General features: G+C 49.5%; 1 protein-coding gene across 1 annotated transcript in view; it reads left to right on the top strand.

The window, feature by feature from the left end:
• The window catches only part of GAB2 (GRB2 associated binding protein 2), a 143,291-nt gene that overhangs the window by 106,656 nt on the left and 16,346 nt on the right, over positions 1–20,289 (top strand). Inside the window, exons 3-5 of the mRNA XM_068140026.1 lie at positions 13,573–13,813; positions 17,782–18,368; positions 19,382–19,479. Coding sequence (XP_067996127.1) covers positions 13,573–13,813; positions 17,782–18,368; positions 19,382–19,479 — 926 coding nt within the window. The remainder of the gene's footprint in view (positions 1–13,572; positions 13,814–17,781; positions 18,369–19,381; positions 19,480–20,289) is intronic.

Below are 20,289 nucleotides of genomic sequence, written 5' to 3'. Positions count from 1 at the left end.
AAGGATATTAATCAGAGGACTGTACCAGACAAGGCAGCCTTCTGGTAATATCCCTGACCCAGGCCCCAGGCAGGCAGCAGACTTCCCTATGGGAAGGATCTGTCTGACATATGGGGCCCTCTGTTCCCCTCAGGAGGGAATCACCAATAACAATAACCCTCCTGGGGTTTTTTGAGGGAACAAGTCCTGATGTGGGGGCCCGGCTGTCTGGCTTTAGGCAACACCTCAGATGGTGTCACTTCTGTCTTCTCATTCACCTCACACTCAGCTTCCAGTGCTCCATACCTGTTTTGCAAGGGCAGCTGGGAAGGTGAGGGGAGCCGTGGGGGTTTTACTTTGTGTCTCCTAGCAGGGACCTGTATCCATTTCGCTGCTTCTTGGGTCACCTTCCTCTGCTAGGGGAGCCTGCAGAGCCTGGTTCCTCAAATCCAACTCCCTTTCACGTTCCCTTACAGTCCTAAGTCTAGCAACTTCTTCCTTCAGTTCAGCCACTGGATTAAGAAGATAATCAAGCAGCTCACACCTAATGCAGGTGTTATCTCCACTACCCTCCATTTCAGGTGCCAGGCTCCAGCACTCTCTGCAGCCAGTTGCCTGGACACTTGCCTGCTTAAGTTCGACCTCAGTCTGGGTAGACACAGATCTTTTGAAAACAGCTTTGTGGCGAGTTGCCACCATCCCTAGCCCTGGCCACTGACCAACTGGAGAACAATTCAGGAACGAGCCCATGAGACTCAGCACCTCCTTCCCTCTGGTGAAAGCACTGCCACTGCAGCAGTCACTGCCCACGCCGTGCCGGCCTCTTGAGAGAGGAAAGCTGGCATGGGGGGGACGTGCCGCTCCGCACAGTGCGGTGCCTGGGTCCTGCCTCGGCGTGCTGCAATTGCAGATCACCGCAGGGGAAACTGAGGGGAGACCTTCTCTCTACAACTACACAAGTGGTGTTTGCATCAAGGTGGGGTTCAGTCTCTTCTACCAAGTAACAAGTGAGAAGACAAGAAGAAATGGCCTCAAGTTGTGCCAGGGGAGGTTTAACTGGATATTAGAAAAAACATCTTTACTGAAAGGGTTCCACATCAAGCCCTGGAACAGGCTGCCCAGCGAAGTGATGGAGTCACCATCCTTGAAGGAATGTAAAAGATGTGTAGGTGTGGTGCTGTGGGACATAGTTTAGTGGTGACCTGGCAGTGCTGGGATAATGGTTGAATTTGATGATCTGAAAGGCCTCTTCCAACAAAAATGATTCTGTGATTCTAGTATTTCCTCATGAAAAAGAAATCAGCAGCATGGTCCAAGGCATTTGGTGCCTTTGTTTCCCAGGGCAGATCTGAGGAGTCCTTGGACATGTTTTTTGGACCAGCTAGATCTTAACAGCATGAAGAATGTTGGGCCACTCAGGAATGCCAAGCCAACCTGTCACTTTTGCTGTGAACATCCACAGGAGAGCAGAGAAATAGTTACACCCCAAAACTGCCGCTGTCTCAGGGGCATCATTTCAAGTCCACGGGATACAAGGAGTTGTATTCCCATCCTCTGCCTTCAGGAAGGGAAGGCTGACATCACAGCTCTGGTGAACAAGTCCATTCTGAGCTTCCCAAGGAGGCTGAGTAATTTTTCCACTCCAATAAGCCCAGGAACATTGTGTGAAGCTATGTGCACACAGCAGTAGTGGAGCACTCTGAGCAGGGGAATTCAAAGCTGTCAGCAAGGAGGGAAATGCAACTTTGGGGGACTGGGAACATTCATAAAAAATTCCTGGCTCCCAGCCTAGTCCATTCCATTGTCGGGCATGCTCCCAGTTGTGCATTTTTGCTTCAGGGATGGAGTCCCAAAGAGGTCTTTCCCACCCCCCCGCCTTTTCTATAGCACAGCCAGAACTGCACATCTTAACCTGGACTAGTGAGTGTTGAGCCTTAGGCCAACAGAAGTCCACCCAGCATCATGCAGCCTTGCAGGGGTTATGCTGGTTCATTCCCACGAAGCCTCTGGCTCATTCATCAGAAATAGTGTGGCCAGCAGGAGCAGGGAAGTCATTGTGCCACTGTACTCAGCGCTGGTTGGGCCACACCTTGAGTCCTGTGTCCAGTTCTGGGCTCCTCAATTTAGGAAGGACATTGAGACTCTTGAACATGTCCAGAGAAGAGCAACGAGGTTGGGGAGAGGCCTCAAGCACAAGCCCTATGAGGAGAGGCTGAGGGAGCTGAGGTTGTTTAGCCTGGAGAAGAGGAGGCTCAGGGGAGATCTTATTGCTCTCTACAACTGCCTGAAGGGAGGTTGTAGCCTGGTGGGGGTTGGTCTCTTCTCCCAGGCAACCAGCACCAGAACAAGAGGACACAGTCTCAGACTGCACCAGGGGAATTTTAGGCTCTAGGTGAGGAGAAAATTCTTCATAGAAAGAGTGATTGACCATTGGGATGTGCCGCCCAGGGAGGTGGTGAAGTCACTGTCCCTAGAGGTGTTCAAAAAGGGATTAGATGTGGCGCTTGAAGCCATGGTTTAGTAGTCATGAGGTGTTGGGTGACAGGTTGGACTTTATGAACTTTGAGGTCTTTTCCAACCTTACTGATTCTATGATTCTATGGTTCTATGCCTCATTCAACCTGTCTCTCCTAGTGCCTTGTAGTTCTTCTTGATGTTCTTTAGATTGCTTACTGCTGTGTTGCTGCCCATGTGAAAGAGTAGCAAGTCAGTGAGATGTACAAGGTCTGGAAAAATCTCTGTTACATCCCTGATGCAAGGCCCCAGTAAGAAGCATACCTGTCTAGCTTGTGGGTCAGGATGGCAAATGGGTGCTTCTGTGCCTCTCAGCAGAAACTCACCTACTACTATCACCTGTCACATTTTCTTGGTGGGTGTAGTAGTTATATGACAGGGAGCGGTCTGACTGTCTTGGTTAGGTCTGTCGATCTACCAGATGCAGGCTTCTTGTCCTACTCACTCTGTAGAGCCATGAATCACTTCTGTAGGGTCACCTCAGGCTTTGATGGAGGTTCCTTCCTCTTGCTTGTCCTAGCCCTTGTAATTTGCCGTTCCCCACCATTGCTGGCTTTCCTTATTTCTGGGTGTGGTGACTTGGGACTGTTTCGCCATAGGCTGTGGGTTTGGTTAGGATGGCTTTTGAATGCAGCTGTGTATATCCATTGCTGCCTCCCTGATAATATGCAGCCTTTTGACTGTCTTTTGTGGCTCATCCACCTGCTGCAGGATGTCCTCCACCTGAGTGCACCTTCTGCAGGCAAGTTTTCCTCCCATCTCCACATAGGAGAAGGGTCAAGGCACTGCACACAGCTCAAGGTCTGCACATCTCTTTCTACCTTCAGCAGCTCCGTCTGGGTGAAGGCATTGATCCTCTCTGGGGTGGGTGGTGCACACCACCCGGTCAGAGCTTCAGCCTCAGCTTGGTGTTGAGTACTCACCATTCTGCCCGAAGGGTTCACTATAGGACAAGGGGCAATAGATGGAAACTACAGCACAGGAGGTTCCACCTCAACATGAGGAGGAACTTCATCACTGTGAGGGTCAGAGGGCACTGGAACAGGCTCCCTGGAGAGGTTGTGGAGTCTCCTTCTCTGGAGACTTTCAAGACCCATCTGGACACATTCCTGTGTGACCCATTCTAAATTCTATGGTCCTGCTCTGGCAGGGGGTTGGACTTGATGATCTCTGGAGCTCCCTTCCAGCCCCTAACATCCTGTGATTCCATGATTCTCTCACAGGGACCAACATAACATCTGTAGCACAAACCCAGCAAGATGTGCGGCTACAAGTCCCAATGTTGACATCAAGTTTTATGTGGTGGATGCTCATCACTGCCTCTTCACAGGATCACACAGACTCACAGGATGTTAGGGATTGGAAGGAACCTCTGGAGATCAACGAGTCCAACCCCCCTGCCAGAGCAGGGCCATAAAATCTAGTGCAGGTCACACAGGAACTGTGGGTCTTGAAAGTCTCCAGGAAGGAGACTCCACAACCTCCCTGGGGAGCCTGTTCCAGTGCTCTGTGACCCTTGCAGTAAAGAAGTTCCTCTTCATGCTGGGGTGGAACCTCCTGTGCTGTAGTTTATATCCATTGCTCCTTGTCCTATCACAGGGTACATCTGAGCAGAGCCTGTCCCCTCCCTCTTGAGCCCCAGCCCTCAGATATTTATAAACATCCATTAAATCCCCTCTCAGTCTTCTCTTCTCCAGACTAAACAGCCCCAGATCGTGAGAGTCCAGTTCCCTGAACTCAGAGGAGGAGAGGTCAGGAAACATGGGGTTAAGATGACACTTCCCACATGGCCCCCTACATAGCCTTAAATCTGACCCCTGGGAATGGCAATAGGAACTGGAGCAGGATCTTATCCATCCTTGGCAACATATACTCAAGATCTCAAAATAAAACCAAGGGATTTGAAGTCTACACTGTTAAATAAATGAGAGAGACAGGTTTATCCATGGCCCTGAGGCAGATGGCCATGAGGGATGGAATCATAGAATCACTTAGGTAGGATCATCAAATCCACTTGTTAAGCCAGCACACCCAAGCCCACCACTAAACCATGTCTGCAAATGCCACATCTACAATTCTTCAAAATACCTTCAGGGGTGGTGACTCCACCACTTCCATGATGGAAAATCATTTCAGGGAAGAAATTTTTCCTAATGTCCAACCTAAACCTCCCCTTTTGTCTCATGGTCAGACTGAGTTGAGCATCTTTGGTCACAGAATCACAAAACTGTTTCAATTGGAAAAGACTTCTATGATCATTGAGTCCAACTGTCAACTGAAGACCACCATGCCTACTAAACCATGCCATGAACTGCCATGTCCACAGGTTCTTTTAAACAGTAAAGAAACGGTGTGAAGTCGTGATATGTGTGGGGACCATGGTCAGAGGTTTCTGTATGGAACTTCCTGGAGGTTATTCACCAAGGGCCCTTCATGGAACACAGAATCACAGAATTGTCAGGGTCAGAAGGAACCCCAAAGATCATCTAGTTCCAACCCTGCTGCTATGGGCAGGGACACCTCACACTAGAGCAGGTTGCTCAGAGCCACATCCAACCTGGCCTTAAAAACATCCAGGGATGAGGCTTTCACCACTTCCCTGGGCAACCTGTGCCAGTGTCTCACCACCCTCATGGTGAAGGAACTTCTTCCTGACATCTATCTAAATCTCCTCTCCTCTATTTTTACTCCATTCCCCCTAGTCCTATCACTCCCTGACACCCTAAAAAGTCCCTCCCCAGCTCTTTTGTAGGCCTCCTTCAGATACTGAAAGGCCACAATAAAGTCTCCTCGGAGCCTTCTCTTCTCCAGACTGAACCCCAACTCTTTCAGTCTGTCCTCATAGGAGAGGAGCTCCATCCCTCTGATGATCCTTGTGGCCCTTCATCTGGACATGTTCCAGCAAGTCCAGATCTTTCTTGTAATATAGAAAGGAGACTTAGTCTTCAGTACTTCAAAGCCCAGTGTTGGAGCAGGGAGAGCTGAAATGGCTTTGGGTCCTCTGACTCTTCATTCACCCTGGATACCTTTACCTTCATGGGAGCTTCTCTCCTCTTCAGGCCAATATGAGAGCACAAATATCTTGACTTTTCCCTTTAGCATATGCTAGTCATCAAGTACTATTTTTCTGCCTCGATTTGCTTTCTTTCCTCCTTTTCTGCTCCCCAGCAGAACTCATCATCAGTGTGTCACCCAGGCCCTTTTTTCCAGTGAAAAAAAGAACCTCCCACAAGGTAAAAACCACAGAGCAATCTTGTCAATCCCCTTCTGCAGCCACAGGATTTATCTTCCCAGCCCTTGGAATCCCCTCCCAGCCCTGTGAAGCAATTCATCTCTCACCTGCTATTAGAGAGTTCATCTCACAGACCTAATGGAGTTCCTGAGTCCTGAATTGTCTCCCACTAATGCTCTGGGCAGCTGGGTCACCGTGGGAAGCAAGCTGGGAATTGATTGTGAAAATCAATGTGGATGCCAATGAAGCGGCTTCCCCCCAGGGAAGGGACGTGCTTTTAGCAGGCATTGCCTCCTGCTCCCCTTGGAGCCATGTCTCATGTGGTTGGAGTAACCATGGAGAAGTTCCTCCTGCTTTCAATGAGTGTGTTTTTTGTGCTGGGCTCCACATTTTTCCCTGAAGCAAACTGATTTTTGGGGAAGACATGAGGATCTCCTGGCATTGTGGGGCGATAGGAAACTGGGAAGAGTGGCTGACACACCAGGAGGTTGTGTTGTCATTCAGCAAGACCTGGACAGAGGTTGGGCAGAGGGGAACCTCATGAAGTTCAACAAGGACAAGTGTAGGGCCCTGCACCTGGGCAAGAATAACCTCCCTGCACCAGTACAGGTTAGGAGTTGACCTTCTGGAAAGAAGATCTGCAGAGAAGGACCTGGGAGTGCTGGTGAACATGAAGTTCACAAAGAGCCAGCAATGTGCCCTTGTGGCCAAGGAGGTCAATAGTCTCCTGGGTGCATTTAGAGGAGTATGATCTGCAGGCTGAGGGAGGTTCTCCTCCCCTATTACTCTGCCCTAGTGAGGCCACATCTGGAATATTGTATCTCGTTCTGGGCTCCCCAGTTGAAGAGAGGGAACTACTGGGAACAGTCTGACAGGGGACTGCAAAGATGCTGGGGGGACAGGAGCATCTCTGATGTGGAACGGCTGAGAGTCCTGGGGCTGTTTAGTCTGGAGGAGAGAAGACTGGGGTGTGTGGGGGAAGGATATTCTCAGTGCTTATCAATATGTAGAGGGCAAGTGTCAAGAGGATGTGGCTACTCTTTACAGTGGTGCCCAGTGACAGGACATGGGGCAACAAGCACAAACTGAAACACAGGAAATTCCATCTGAACATGAGGAAAAAGATCTTTACTTTGAGGGTGACAGAGTGCTGGAACAGGCTGCCCAGAGAGGTTATGGAGACTTATCTGAGCACTTTCAAAGCCCAGCTGGACACAATCTTGAGAAACCTGATTTAGGTGAACCTGCTTTAGCAGGGGCATTGGACTAGAGGATCTGCAGAGGTCCCTTCTGACCCCTGCCATTCTGTGGGATTCACTGGACTCCTCAAGCTGTCATGATTTGAATTTACTGTGCCCTGAGGTGGTACTGGAGACTTTCTCCTCTGTGCAGCCCCACCTCTACCCTTGGGCTGTGTTGGCACAAACAAATTAATGTAATTTCTAACAGCTCAATATATTTTAGCATCCTATGGCTTTTCCACACAACGGCAAGTGCAAAGCCTGCAGAGATACTGTTAGAGAACTGCTCAGGTCAAAGGGATGCCAACCCAGAACAGTTGATCGTTGTCTCTCCAGAGGTGATCTTCATGATGGGATGGGGACACAACATCCACCATCTTCACACCATCCTTGGAAGTGTCTTGTCCAAAGCCCAATGTCATGGGCAGTTCCTGACTATGATTCAGGAGGTAGTAAGACTGAGAGGATATTTCCAAAGGATATTTCGGGTGCAGCTCCTCTTTTTTTGATAGTAATAGGAATATGGGTTCTATCACACTGATTAACCTCAAAGAACCTGATTTGGTACTTTGGTACTCCTTCTATGATCAGGTGACTGCCTGGTGGATGTGGGGCAGGCTGTGGGTGTAGTCTACCTGGACTTCCGCAAGGCCTTTGACACCATCCCCCACAGCAAACTCCTGACCAAGCTGTCAGCCCATGGCTTGGACAGCAGCACTCTGTGCTGGGTTAGGAACTGGCTGGAGGGCTGAGCCCAGAGAGTGATGGTGAATGGTGCCACATCCAGCTGGCAGCCAGTCACCAGTGGCATCCCCCAGGGATCAGTTATGGGCCCCATCCTATTCAATATCTTCATTGATAATCTGGATGAGGGGATTGAGTCAGTCATCAGCAAATTTGCAGATGACACCAAGTTGGGAGCAGATGTTGATCTGTTAGAGGGTATATGGGCTCTGCAGAGGGACCTTGCCAGGCTGGACAGACGGACGGAGGCCAACAGGATGGCTTTCAACAAATCCAAGTGACAGGTGTCCAGTTCTGGGCCCCTCAGTTTAAAAAGGACATCGAAACACTTGAACGTGTCCAGAGAAGGGCAACAAGGCTGGGGAGAGGCCTTGAGCACAGCCCTGTGAGGAGAGGCTGAGGGAGCTGGGATTGTTTAGCCTGGAGAAGAGGAGGCTCAGGGGTGACCTCATTGCCCTCTACAACTACTTGAAAGGTGGTTGTAGCCAGGAAGGGGTCGGTCTCTTCTCCCAGGCAACCAGCACCAGAACAAGAGGACACAGTCTCAAGCTGTGCCAGGGGAGATTTAGACTCAAGGTGAGGAGAAAGTTCTTCACCAAGCAAGTCATTGGCAATTGGAATGTGCTGCCCAGGGAGGTGGTGGAGTCACCATCCCTGGAGACGTTCAAGAGGGGATTGGACGTGGCCCTTGGTGCCATGGTCTAGTCATGGGGTCTATAGTGACAGGTTGGACTTGATGATCCTTGAGTTCTCTTCCAACCTTAGTTATACTGTGATACTGTGATACTGTGCTGTACTTTGGCTACAACAACCCCATGCAGAGCTACAGGCTGGGATCAGAGTGGCTGGAGAGCTGCCAAACAGAAAGGGACCTGGGGGTGCTGATTGACAGCCACCTAAACATGAGCCAGCAGTGTGCCCAGGTGGCCAAGAAGGCCAATGGCATCCTGGCCTGCATTAGGAATAGTGTGGCCAGCAGGAGCAGGGAAGTCATTGTGCCCTGTACTTTGCATTGGTTAGGCCACATCTTGAGTACTGTGTCCAGTTCTGGGCCCCTCAGGTTAAGAAGGACATCGAGACACTTGAACGTGTCCAGAGAAGGGCAACAAGGCTGGGGAGAGGCCTTGAGCACAGCCCTATGAGGAGAGGCTGAGGGAGCTGGGATTGCATAGCCTGGAGAAGAGAAGGCTCAGGGGAGACCTCATTGCTGTCTACAACTACCTGAAGGGTGGTTGTAGCCAGGAGGGTGCTGGTCTCTTCTCCCAAGGAACCAGCACCAGATCAAGAGGACACAGTCTCAAGCTGCACCAGGGGAGGTTTAGACTCGAGGTGAGGAGAAAATTCTTCACTGAGAGAGTCATTAGTCATTGGAATGTGCTGCCCAGGGAGGTGGTGGAGTCACCATCCCTGGAGGTGTGCAAGAGGGGATTGGACATGGCACTTGGTGCCATGGTCTAGTCATGAGGTCTGTGGTGACAGGTTGGACTTGATGATCTTTGAGGTCTCTTCCAACCTTGGTGATTCTGTGATTCTGTAACACCTGGGATTCACAGAGCCCTCTATACTCCCTTTTCAATGAGTATCAGTCTGCACTGATACAGGATAAACAGAATCACTGAGGTTGGAAAAAGACCTTTCAGATCATCAAGTCCAACTGTCCACCCAACCCTACCATGACCACTAAACCATGTCCTGAAGTACCATGTTGTGGTAGTTTAATGTTGGAGGGAAATTTCAACCCACCACACATGTCTATATGGGGTTTTTTGACACCTCCAGGGACGGTGACTCCACCATGTCCCTGGGCAGCCATTTCCAATGACTGACCACTCTTGCAGTAAAGACATTTTTCTTAATATCCAATCTAAACCTCTCTTGATGCAACTTGATGCCATTTCCTCTTGTCCTATCACTTTGTCACCTGAGAAAAGAGACCAAGCCCCACCTCACTCCAACTTCCTTTTGTACCGCGATTAAGAGATGGGACAGAGCTTGATGCAAGCAAAGTGTTCCCTTTATTGTACAAAGTCTTTTCTTTATGTAGGCTAACATAATCAAAAGCAACTTGTGATTGGTGATTAGATGTGTCCCTGCGACAGTTACAGACTCATGATTGGCTGCTGAGGAAATGCCAGGGAACACACATCCCTTGGCAAGGCTCAGACAGGTGTTAGGCAAAAGGCAAATATCACACATCTCTTATCTAAGTTCAGACAGAAGACAAAAGACTCTCGTGCAATGTTTACCAGCTCTTATTCTCAGCTTGTTATGTGGCTTCCCTGAGTCACAATGGTCGTTGGTAATCAGCTAAATGCTTTTTTCTCTCTACACAGCTGCAGTTTGTTCCCCGGGTTTATGGCCCACAAGAGCTAAAACATTTCCTTCTATCAGCTGAGCATTGCTTGAGGTTCTACTCCCTAAATTCAGTTCATCACTTTTGGGCAGTTGTAGAGAGCAATGAGGTCTCCCCTCAACCTCCTTTTCTCCAGACTAAACAATCCCAGCTCCCTCAGCCACTCCTTATGAGACTTGTTTAAAATTTAATATTTAATAAGGGTGAGGGTCAAGGCTCTCTTTTGTCCAAAGACACCAAGGCAGCCATTTACTCCCATGACAAGCACCCAGGGATCTTTAATGTCCAAGCAAAGAAGACGGGAATCAGAGTTTCAAGCTCTCATTCCCTGCCATTAATGTCAATGTTAAATATTGATCCTTTCTGTGTTTAGCACAAACCAAACAGCAGAGCCTAGCCATGCTCTTTGGCTTTTATTAATGCACTCTTTTTTTTTCTGCATCTGGGTGAAGTTTGCAGTAATGATGGGGGGGGGGGGAATGTAGCAGCAGTGAACGAGCAGCAGACAGATCGATCCTGTATCTTGACACGATTCAGAAGTCGGTGAAAAATCATCTCTCTGTCCCAGCCACAACAGCCATTTTGGAAAGAACTCATCCTTGCAGTGTAACAGATCCTGCTAAAACTTCTGGTAGGATCTGGGATTTGAGGGAAGGAATGGAAAGGGGAAAAAAAAAGTTGGAAGTCTGTAAAATCCCTCTCAGTCCTGGGTTGGAGCAGTTTCCCTTAGTGGTGTCTGAAGTCAAATTTTAAAAGCAGGTGGACATCATGTCGGGGGAAACCTAGGAGCAATCCCTATGGATGTCACAACGAGGGGTAAACCTGGGAGCAATCCCTATGGACATCATGTTGGGGGAAACCTAGGAGTAATCCCTATGGATGTCACAACTGGGGGTAAACCTGGGAGCAATCCCTATGGACATCATGTTGGGGGGGAAAGCTGGGAGCAATCCCTATGGACATCATGTTGGGGGAAACCTAGGAGTAATCCCTATGGATGTCACAACTGGGGGTAAACCTGGGAGCAATCCCTATGGACATCATGTTGGGGGGGAAACCTGGGAGCAATCCCTATGGACATCATGGTGGGGAAAACCTGGGAGCAATCCTGATGGATATCATATTGAGGGGTAAACCTGGGAGCAATCCCTATGGACATCAATGTGCCCTTGTGGCCAATGGCACCATGGGATGCATTAAGAAATATGTGTCCAGCAGGTCTAGGGCAGTTCTGCTTCCTCTCTACTCTGCCTTGGTTTTGGGCTCCCCAGTTCAAGACAGTCAGACCTGATTGAGAGAGACCCACAAAGAGCTATAGGGATGACTGTGGGACTTGAACATCTCTCCTATGAAGAGAGACTGAGAGACCTGGAGCTGTCTAGTCTTGAGAGGAGAAGGTTGAGAGGGGATCTGATCAACATCTATAAATATCTGAGGGATGGGTGTCAAGATGGAGGTTCCAGGATCTTTTGGGTGGTGCCCAGTGATAGGACAAGGGGCAACAGGTACAAGCTAGAACACAGGAAGTTCTACCTCAACACTAGGAGACACTTGGTTATGATGAGGGTAAAGGAGCACTGGAACAGGCTGCCCAGGGAGGTTGTGGAGTCTCCTTCTCTGGAGACTTTCAGAACCCACCTGGATGCATTCCTATGTGGCCTGCCCTAGGTGACCCTGCTTTGATGGGGGGGGGGGGAGGGGGTTGAACTTGATGATCTCTGGAGGTCCCTTCCAACCCCTAACATTTTCACATTTTGAATCAGCTCCAAATAAATATAAATCACAGCTATTACAACGTGTGACTTTGGTGAACTACAAGAAGTGGTTTTCACATGCCAGGAATGCAGGCATGGCAGGGAGACCACACATGTAGACATGGCACTTTGAGACACGTTTTAATGGCCATGGTAGTGTTAGGTCAATATTTGGACTCAAGATCTTTTCCAACCAAAACAATTCTATAATACTATGGTCTTCTGCAGCCAGAGGCGGATCAGCTTTCCCAAAATACCCTGCAGCTTGTGGGTTTTCTAGGGTTTGGGGTTTGTTTCTTGGTGCTTTTTTGCTTGGTTGGTTGGTTGGTTGTTTTTTTGTAATGAGGGTTTACAGCTTGGCTGTAAAAATTTATCTCTGATTCAGATTCTTTGACCACATTGAGTGATTGTTCCTGACCTCTGGGATACTCTGTGTTGAAATTAATTTAATATTTTAATGTGTATTTCTCCTTGAGCAAGGGGAGCAGAAGCTAGGAGTCACACCTCGGGTCCGCATCCCACTTTACAAGCAGAAAACAGCAGGAAATCTTTTGAGGTGATACAATCAATACAGAATTAGGGAAGGCAGGAATATTTTTCATCTCTGCTGTCATTATCTCCATTCATATTCCCACCTCATGCCTCAATTTACCCAACTGTAAAAGGATAGTGGTGATGCCCTTACACAGGGAAGTGGGGCTAACTTAAATGTCAGCTCTGAAGCCATCTGCATAAGGTCTCTAAGAAAGGACAGGAGCAGAAACTGTGATATGAAAGCTCTTCTCTTCCTTTTCCTTTTTAACTAGGTTTTAACAGACAACCTGTCTACCCATGAATTGGGCTGACATCCCCCAAACACCCCCACAGGCCACTAAGCATGAGATAAAATATGCTAAAATTATACAATATGGTCAAATATTTATTTCCCTACATAGCAGCTATAGCAGATGAGCTGCAAGCAAAGGAGCTTGCTGCTGAGTGCACCACCTGGAGTACTGTGTCCAGTTCTGGAGCCCCTATCACAAGAGGGATCTGGAGGTGCTGGAGCGTGTCCAGAGAAGGGCCACAAGGATGATCAGAGGGCTGGAGCACCTCTCCTATGAGGACAGACTGAAGGAGTTGGGGCTGTTCAGTCTGCAGAAGAGAAGGCTCAGAGGTGACCTAATTGTGGCCTTCCAGTATCTGAAGGGGGCCTACAGGAAGGCTGGGGAGGGACTTTTCAGGATCTCAGGTAGTGATAGGACTAGGGGGAATGGAATGAAGCAGGAGGTGGGGAGATTCAGGCTGGATGTGAGGAGGAAGTTCTTCACCATGAGAGTGGTGAAGCCCTGGAATGAGTTGTCCAGGGAGGTGGTTGAGGCCCTGTCCCTGGAGGTGTTTAAGCCCAGGCTGGATGAGGCTCTGGCCAGCCTGATCTAGTGTGGGGTGTCCCTGCCCATGGCAGGGGGGTTGGAACTAGATGATCCTTGTGGTCCCTTCCAACCCTGACTGGTACTGTGATACTATGATGCTATGGTGCACTTACAGACCTAAGCAGACCCCACCAACCTCCATAAATCCAGAGCGTTTAAGAAAGGAAAATCCTGGGAACACACAATCACAGATTCATAGAATAGTTTGAGTTGGAAGGGACCTTAAAGGTCATCTAGTTCCAACCCCAGTGCCATGGGCATGGACACCTCCCACTAGACCAGGTTGCTTACATGTGGGGTTGCTGTGCCTGGCCACTCATGAGTGTGTTTTTTCCCTTCACAGATGCCCTGAGGAGCATGGCCTCCATGAACCATGCACCACGGTCCTCCCCAGCAGAACTCAGTGGTGCCAGCCACCACCTGCTACGAGAGCGCAAGTCTTCAGCACCATCCCACTCCAGCCAGCCCACCCTCTTCACCTTTGACTCACCTTCCAACCACCTTCAGAGCACCCTGTCTGCCAGTGCCCCTCAAGACTACCTTTTCCTTCACCAGTGTATGAGCAGAAAGTCAGAAAATGCAAGGTATTGTAGCCCACCTGGAAGCAAACCCCGGGAACAGTTGAGGGAGGGCTGTGGGTTAGTCGCTCAACCCACCTCTGACCTCTGTGGAGGTCTGAAAAAGCCAGCCACAGAAAGCCATGACGGGTGGTCTCATCTCATTGCAGTTGATGGAGGAGGTCACCATGGTGGGCTCCCAGCATCCCTGGCTCTCTGGGATTGTATTAAAAATTGGTTAAATGGCTGGGCCTAGAGGGTGGTGGTCAGTGGCATAAAGTCTACTCAGAGGCTAGTCACTAGCAGTGTACCCCAGGGGTCAATATTTGGTCCAGTCCTGTTTAACATCTTAATTAATTATCTGGATAATGGAGCTGAGTGTACCCTCAGCCAGTTTGCTGGTGACACCAGGCTAGGAGGAGTGGCTGATATAGAATCATAGAATGCATTGGATTGGAAATGGCCTTTAAAGGTCAGCAAGCCCAACCCCTCTGCACTAAGCAAGAACATCTTTAACTAGATCAGGTTGCTCAGAGCCCCATCAAGCCTCTCCTTGAATGTCTCCAGGGATGGGGCCTCCACCACCTCCCTAAATATACAGTGGAGGGTGATGCTCATGTACCAGAGGAACCTCAAAAAGCTGGAGAAATGGACCAGCGGAAACCTCATGAAGTTCAACAGGGAGAATTCTAAAGTCTTGCATCTGTGTAGGAACAACCCCAAGCACCATTATAGCTCTGGTGGCCACCTAGATGGAAAGCATCTTGGCAGAGAGGGACCTAGGGAGGTCCTGGTGGACAAGAATGGATCCTTTAAACCACAAAAGCAAATGGTATTAGGCCAAGTACTGCCAGCAGGTCAAGGCAGGTGATCCTTACCTTCTCATCTGGAGGGCCATGTTCAGTTCTGAGTTCCTTTGTATGAGAGACATGGACAGACTGGAGAGAGTCCAGCAAAGGGCCACAAAGATGCTGAGTGGAATGGAGCACCTCTACTATGAAGAAAGGTTGACATAACTGGGACTGTTCATCCTGAAGATCATGGGGATCTCATCAATGTATATAAATACCTACAGGGAGGGTGCAAAGCAGATGGAGTCAAGCTCTTGTCAGTAGTGCCCTGTGCCAGGACCAGAGGCCAAGGGCACAAAATGAAACACAAAAGCGTCCCTCTGAACATCAGGAAACACTTTCTCACTTTGAGGCTGACCACTGGCACAGGTTACCCAGAGAGGATGTAGAGTCTCCATCCTTGGACACATTCAAAAGCCATCTGGATGCAGTCCTGGGCAACCAGCTCTAAGTTGCCCTGCTTGAACAAGGTAGCTAGACCAAATGACTCCTAGAGGTCATTTCCAACTTCAAGCACTTCAAGGAGAAATTCCACAACCATTCTGGTTCTGAGCAAATGATGGTTCTCTGCCTCCAGTATCAGATGGTTGCCTTAAACATTGAGGAGTTTTTGTGACCCAAAGTAATTTCAGCTGAAGATAATGGAACAGTGTTTGTTAAAAGGCTCTCTGATACTCCAGATGTGGGGACAGAATCATGGAATGGCTTGAGTAAAAGGGACCTTAAAGATCATCTATTTCCAATCTCCCTGCCACAGGCAGGGACACTTCCCACTAGATCAGGTTGCTGAAAGCCTCATTCAGCCTGGTCTTAAACAATTCAGGGATGAGGCAGCCACAACCTGTTACAGTGTTCCTTTAGAACTTCTTCCAAATGTCCAGCCTAAATCTACCCTGCTCTGGTTTCAAACCCTTTGTCCTGTCACCATAGGCCTATATAAACAGTCCCTCTCTACCTTTCCTGGAGTCCCCTTAGCTACTGGAAGGCCTCCTCTTCTCTGGGCTGAAGAGATGCCACTCCCTCCTAACCTAAAAGCTACCCTCTGAGAGCCTGAATGGCTGGGACCAAGGGATGAAGGGAGCAAGCACTGATACTTGGGTGGGCAGAGGCAAGCCAACCAGCAGCAGCTTCTGCAGCTGGGCCAGAAATAATCATCCCAATCAATGCCCAGTGCAAAGGGCCAGGCTGCAGCACTGCTGGGAATCCCTCCCCTTCCATCTCCTGAGCTCTTACTTTACTCATCCATAAAATTAGGGTAATAGCAGCTAATTGGTAAGCAATGCTGACTAATTAACCCATGAGATGCTTCAAGTCCTCAGCCGAAAGGACCCTGCCAGAGCCCAAACAATCTCCTGGGTGGACTGAGCTCCACAGAGGGCAGGGATTCGTTTGTCATCTCGCAGCATCATTTGTTTTTCCCCAAACACGCCCGATTTCTGAGCGCCATCTCCTGCTGGCTCCAGGAAACAGAGTCCCTCTTGTCGCTGCAGAGCATCACCCGGCATCTTCCAGCACTTCCCCATACTGCTGGCTCTTCCCCAGTGATTTGCTGCAGCTGGGACCTCCCCTCACAGCCATTACGGGTTTTCCCAGCGTGGTGATGGATACAGAGCAGGACACTCTTCCACAGGGAGAGGTTTATATGAGAGCATGGTTTAAATGAGGTTCAAATGAGAGACTGAGAGCATGGTCCCCAAAAGCCTGATCCACTCCTGAGTCCTTTCATACTTCTGTGAGCAAAAAGACCCAGCCCAAGGCTGCTTCTCACCCTCTCCTGGTGCATCTGCATTAGGTCTTCATGGAAGGGAAATCTTTTTTAAGAGCTTTGCTGCATTTTTGCTGCTTCCATGCTGCTTCAGACAGCTTGAAGGACAGCATCATCATCATCTACATTTGACTCGACTGCATCTCATGTCCCAGTGCTTCCCCAGCAAAGCTCATGTTTCCCCAAGTCATGCAGGGTAAGGAGCTGCTTCATGGTGGCAGAGTTTGAGGATGGGGGAGAGGAAAGTTCTACATGGCCAATTCAAGCATCCCCTGACTGGAGAAAGTGTAATCTGCTGAAGTTGTGGGTGCAGAAAGCCAAGCCTGTGGGGATCATCCTCTTCTGCAACGTTGGGGCATTAAAAGAGGAAGAAGCAGGAGGGATAAAACAGGAGATGGAACACCTTGGAGGGCATGTTCAGAGGAACAGTGGCTAATGAGCAGTCATTAAGGGACAGAGGTCTCCGCATTTCTCACTCTCCTTCCTGGCTGGCGTCTTCAGGCATGACTACAATACAAATCATGGAATCATTAGCAAGGCACAGACCTAATGACCATGCTGCTTTGCTCACCCTGAGGGACTCAAAGGCTTTTATAAATCTGAATTCAGCCATGAGGTTCATCCCTCCTCTATGGATCAGGGCTGCAAAGTCCAAATCCCAGCTGGGGACTATCCTTACCTGCCCAGAATTTGTCTTGCAAGAGGGCAGGATAGTGGTGTGACTGCAGGCTTTGAAATAGTCCCCATTAGGAAAATTTCCAGTCCTTCTCAAGCACATTTGCAAGGCAGAGGTGAGAGCAAGTTCCCTCCTGCACTGCAGATGGGTAGCCAGCATGTCCTGGGTCGCTCTCAGATGGTGTGAAAATTGCCCATTTAGAACAAATTATGACTGAATTATTCCTGTCTGTATCGCCACCATGGGTACCTCCCACCCCATGATGAGGTCATTTTGAAGGTGTTTCAGGATAAAACTAATGGTGGGCACATTTGGAGGGGTCTGAGATGCTTCCATCACCACAGTTTTGGGCATTGTAGGTCAGGAAGCTAAGACTGGGGAGGTTTGGACTGGACATTAGGAAAACGTTTGTTCACAGCAAGCGTGGTCAGACATTGGAATGTGCTGGGCAGGGAGGTGGTTGAGTCACCAACCCTGGATGTGTTTCAAGGTCATTTGGATGTGGTGCTTGGGGATATGGTTTAGGGGTGAACCTTGTAGTGCAGGGTTATGGGTTGGACTTGGTGAACCTGAAGGTCTTTTCCAACCTGAATGTTTCTGTGTGATTCTGTGGGAAGATGACAATTCCAGGGGAGCAGAGTTTAGTGCACCCTGGGACTGTCTCTCCCTCCTGTCTCAGCCCCCTTCTCACCATCCTCTTCAGGAGCGCCAGCTTCTCCCAAGCCACGAGGTCTGCCTTCTTCATGCGAAGCGACTCAGCGGTCCAGAAGCTCTCCCAGGGCAACGGGCACTGTGTGAATGGGGTTGCTGGGCAGCTCCACGGCTTCTACAGCTTGCCAAAACCCAGCCGCCACAACTCGGAGTTCAGGGACAGTGCCTATGACCTGCCACGCGCCTTCGGTTCCTACAGCCACCCCAAGTCCAGCCTCACCAGCTCCGAAACGGATAATGAGGAGGTCTACACCTACAAGACTCCCAACAACACCCTGTGTAAGGAGTTTGGGGAGCTCTCCACAGACTCCTATGACATCCCTGCCACCCCACACTCCGTCTACCAGATCCCCAGGACATTTACACTGGACAAGAACCACAACACTCTGGCTGTGGCTGCCAGCGACTCACCAACTGCGCCACCCCCACGGCCCCCGAAGCCTGGGCAGATGGAGCCGCGGTGGGGCAGCCCACCCCAGAGACCCCAGCCTGCTGAAAGTTTAGGGCTGGCCCCCATGGCAGCCACCATTCCCCGGAGAAACACGCTGCCGGCGGTGGAGAACAGCAGGCTGCACCGAGGTGAATATGGGAATGAGGAGCAGGGAGAGGCTTTGCCCTAGCTGCAGTCTTGGATGGGGTGGTCCCTTTGGGTTGTGGTAGGACTGTGGTGGCTGTTGGTATCAACCAGAAAGCTGAACACAAAGATGGTCTCCCTGGTGAGGATATGGCCCTGCTTTCTGTATGCAGCGGGCATGGAGAGATATCTTGAGGTCTCTATCCACCCATGCTGCTCAGCTGGCTCTTGGCTCTGTTATGCTGTGAGCCAAACCCCCAAACCTACTGTGGAGCCCTTTTACTACATCTTGCTTTTATTTCAATTCATCACCAGGGTTATCAGAGCTCACGTCATCCTGGAGCTACCTTGGTCTTGCACACCAGACAGGGACATCATATTGTGCATCTCCAACACCAAATATGCCAAGTGCAGCAGATCTGCCCTTCCCATTGGCCATGGATGGGCTGTGAATAAACTTGACCTTTGGAATCTCGTGCCTAGGATGAAATAGTTGCAAAGCAACTTAGAAGAGGTGCTTGGAGAGAAAACATAGGGTAAATGATACACACAGCTCCCTGAAATGCTTCTTGCATCTCCTCCTACCTAAATTGAGGCTGAGATCAGACCTGTGCTCAGCAGTAGATGGACCAGTCTAAGAGTTTAGCACCCCACCCTCACCCTATGCTCCCCTTACTGGAGGATGCCAGGCCTTGCATCTGTCAAATGAGCTGTAACAACTCTTCCTTGACCCAGTTTTGTCACCATGATCGACTTTATCTGATGTCTTCACCCCTGGGATTTTGCAGCACTTTGACAGAACCAGGTTAGGTCCACATGGCACTTGCAACTGTGTTGGCGCATCAGAGAGATGTTAATTGGAAGAGAGCAGGACAGGGAGTCTGAGACAGGTTAAAACCCATGTCTTCCCACCAGCATCTCAACCATCAAGAGTAGATACAACCTTCCCAGCACCTAGATTTTGTTTTCAGGGCCCCCTTTTGTTAGCAGCATTTGTACATCTGTGGTTGTGTTGCAGCTTCTTCTTGTGAGACATACGAATACCCCCAGCATGGAGGAGGCAGCAGTGCTGTGCACTCAGTTGAGTCTATGAATGATGGCTACAACTCCTACCTGGTGAGTTGGCCTTGATCTTGGCAACGTTTGCACCTTACAGATTCAGAAACAAGTCAGTTCCACTTCCAGGTGGGACATCACCACCCAGTCAGGCAGAGATATGTTAAGAAATGAAGAGTTCAGTTAGTGGTTTCCATTAAAACCTTGGTGGTCTGCAAGGGTACAGATGGAGGGACAACCACCTAACCCTGCACCAGAAGCAGAGCTTTGCTTCAGTGCTTCCACAGAGTGCATTTGTCTCGAGTTTTGACCAAATAAAAGTACCCAGCAGTTTGGTTTCCCCAAAGCCTGGGATGCTGCTGAGCTGAATTTTGTGCACTTTCAGAGATTTCCTGAGCTGGAAATGACATTAAGGTAGCCTTTCATATTGCATGTTAGTCAAGGCCAGAGCCCAGCAAAAAAATTACTTTCCAGGTTGAGAATGCTTCTGCAGGTTGCTCAGATCATAAGAAGCTCGGTTAAGACTTTGCCCTGAATTCAGGGTCTTGGACACAGTGGAGGTAGACCTCCTTAGTGCAAGCTGATGGCCAAGGGATAGAATCATAGAATCATAGCATCAACCAGGTTGGAAAAGACCTGAGAGATCATCAAATCCAACCTATTACCTAATACCTAACACCTCATGACTAACTAAACCATGGCTTCAAGTGTTACATCCAATCCTTTTTTGAACACCCCCAGGGACGGTGACTCCACCACCTCCCTGGGCAGCACATCCCAATGGCCAATTACTTTCTGTGAAGAATTTTCTCCTCACCTCCAGCCTAAACTTCCCCTGGTGCAGCTTGAGACTGTGTCCTCTTGTTCTGG

The sequence above is a fragment of the Melanerpes formicivorus genome, unplaced genomic scaffold, assembly GCF_026170545.1.
Source record: "Melanerpes formicivorus ecotype bairdi unplaced genomic scaffold, bMelFor1.0.p_v2 SCAF_1, whole genome shotgun sequence".
In the NCBI taxonomy this organism is placed as follows: Eukaryota; Metazoa; Chordata; class Aves; order Piciformes; family Picidae; genus Melanerpes; species Melanerpes formicivorus.
This window is presented reverse-complemented; position numbering and strand designations above follow the sequence as displayed.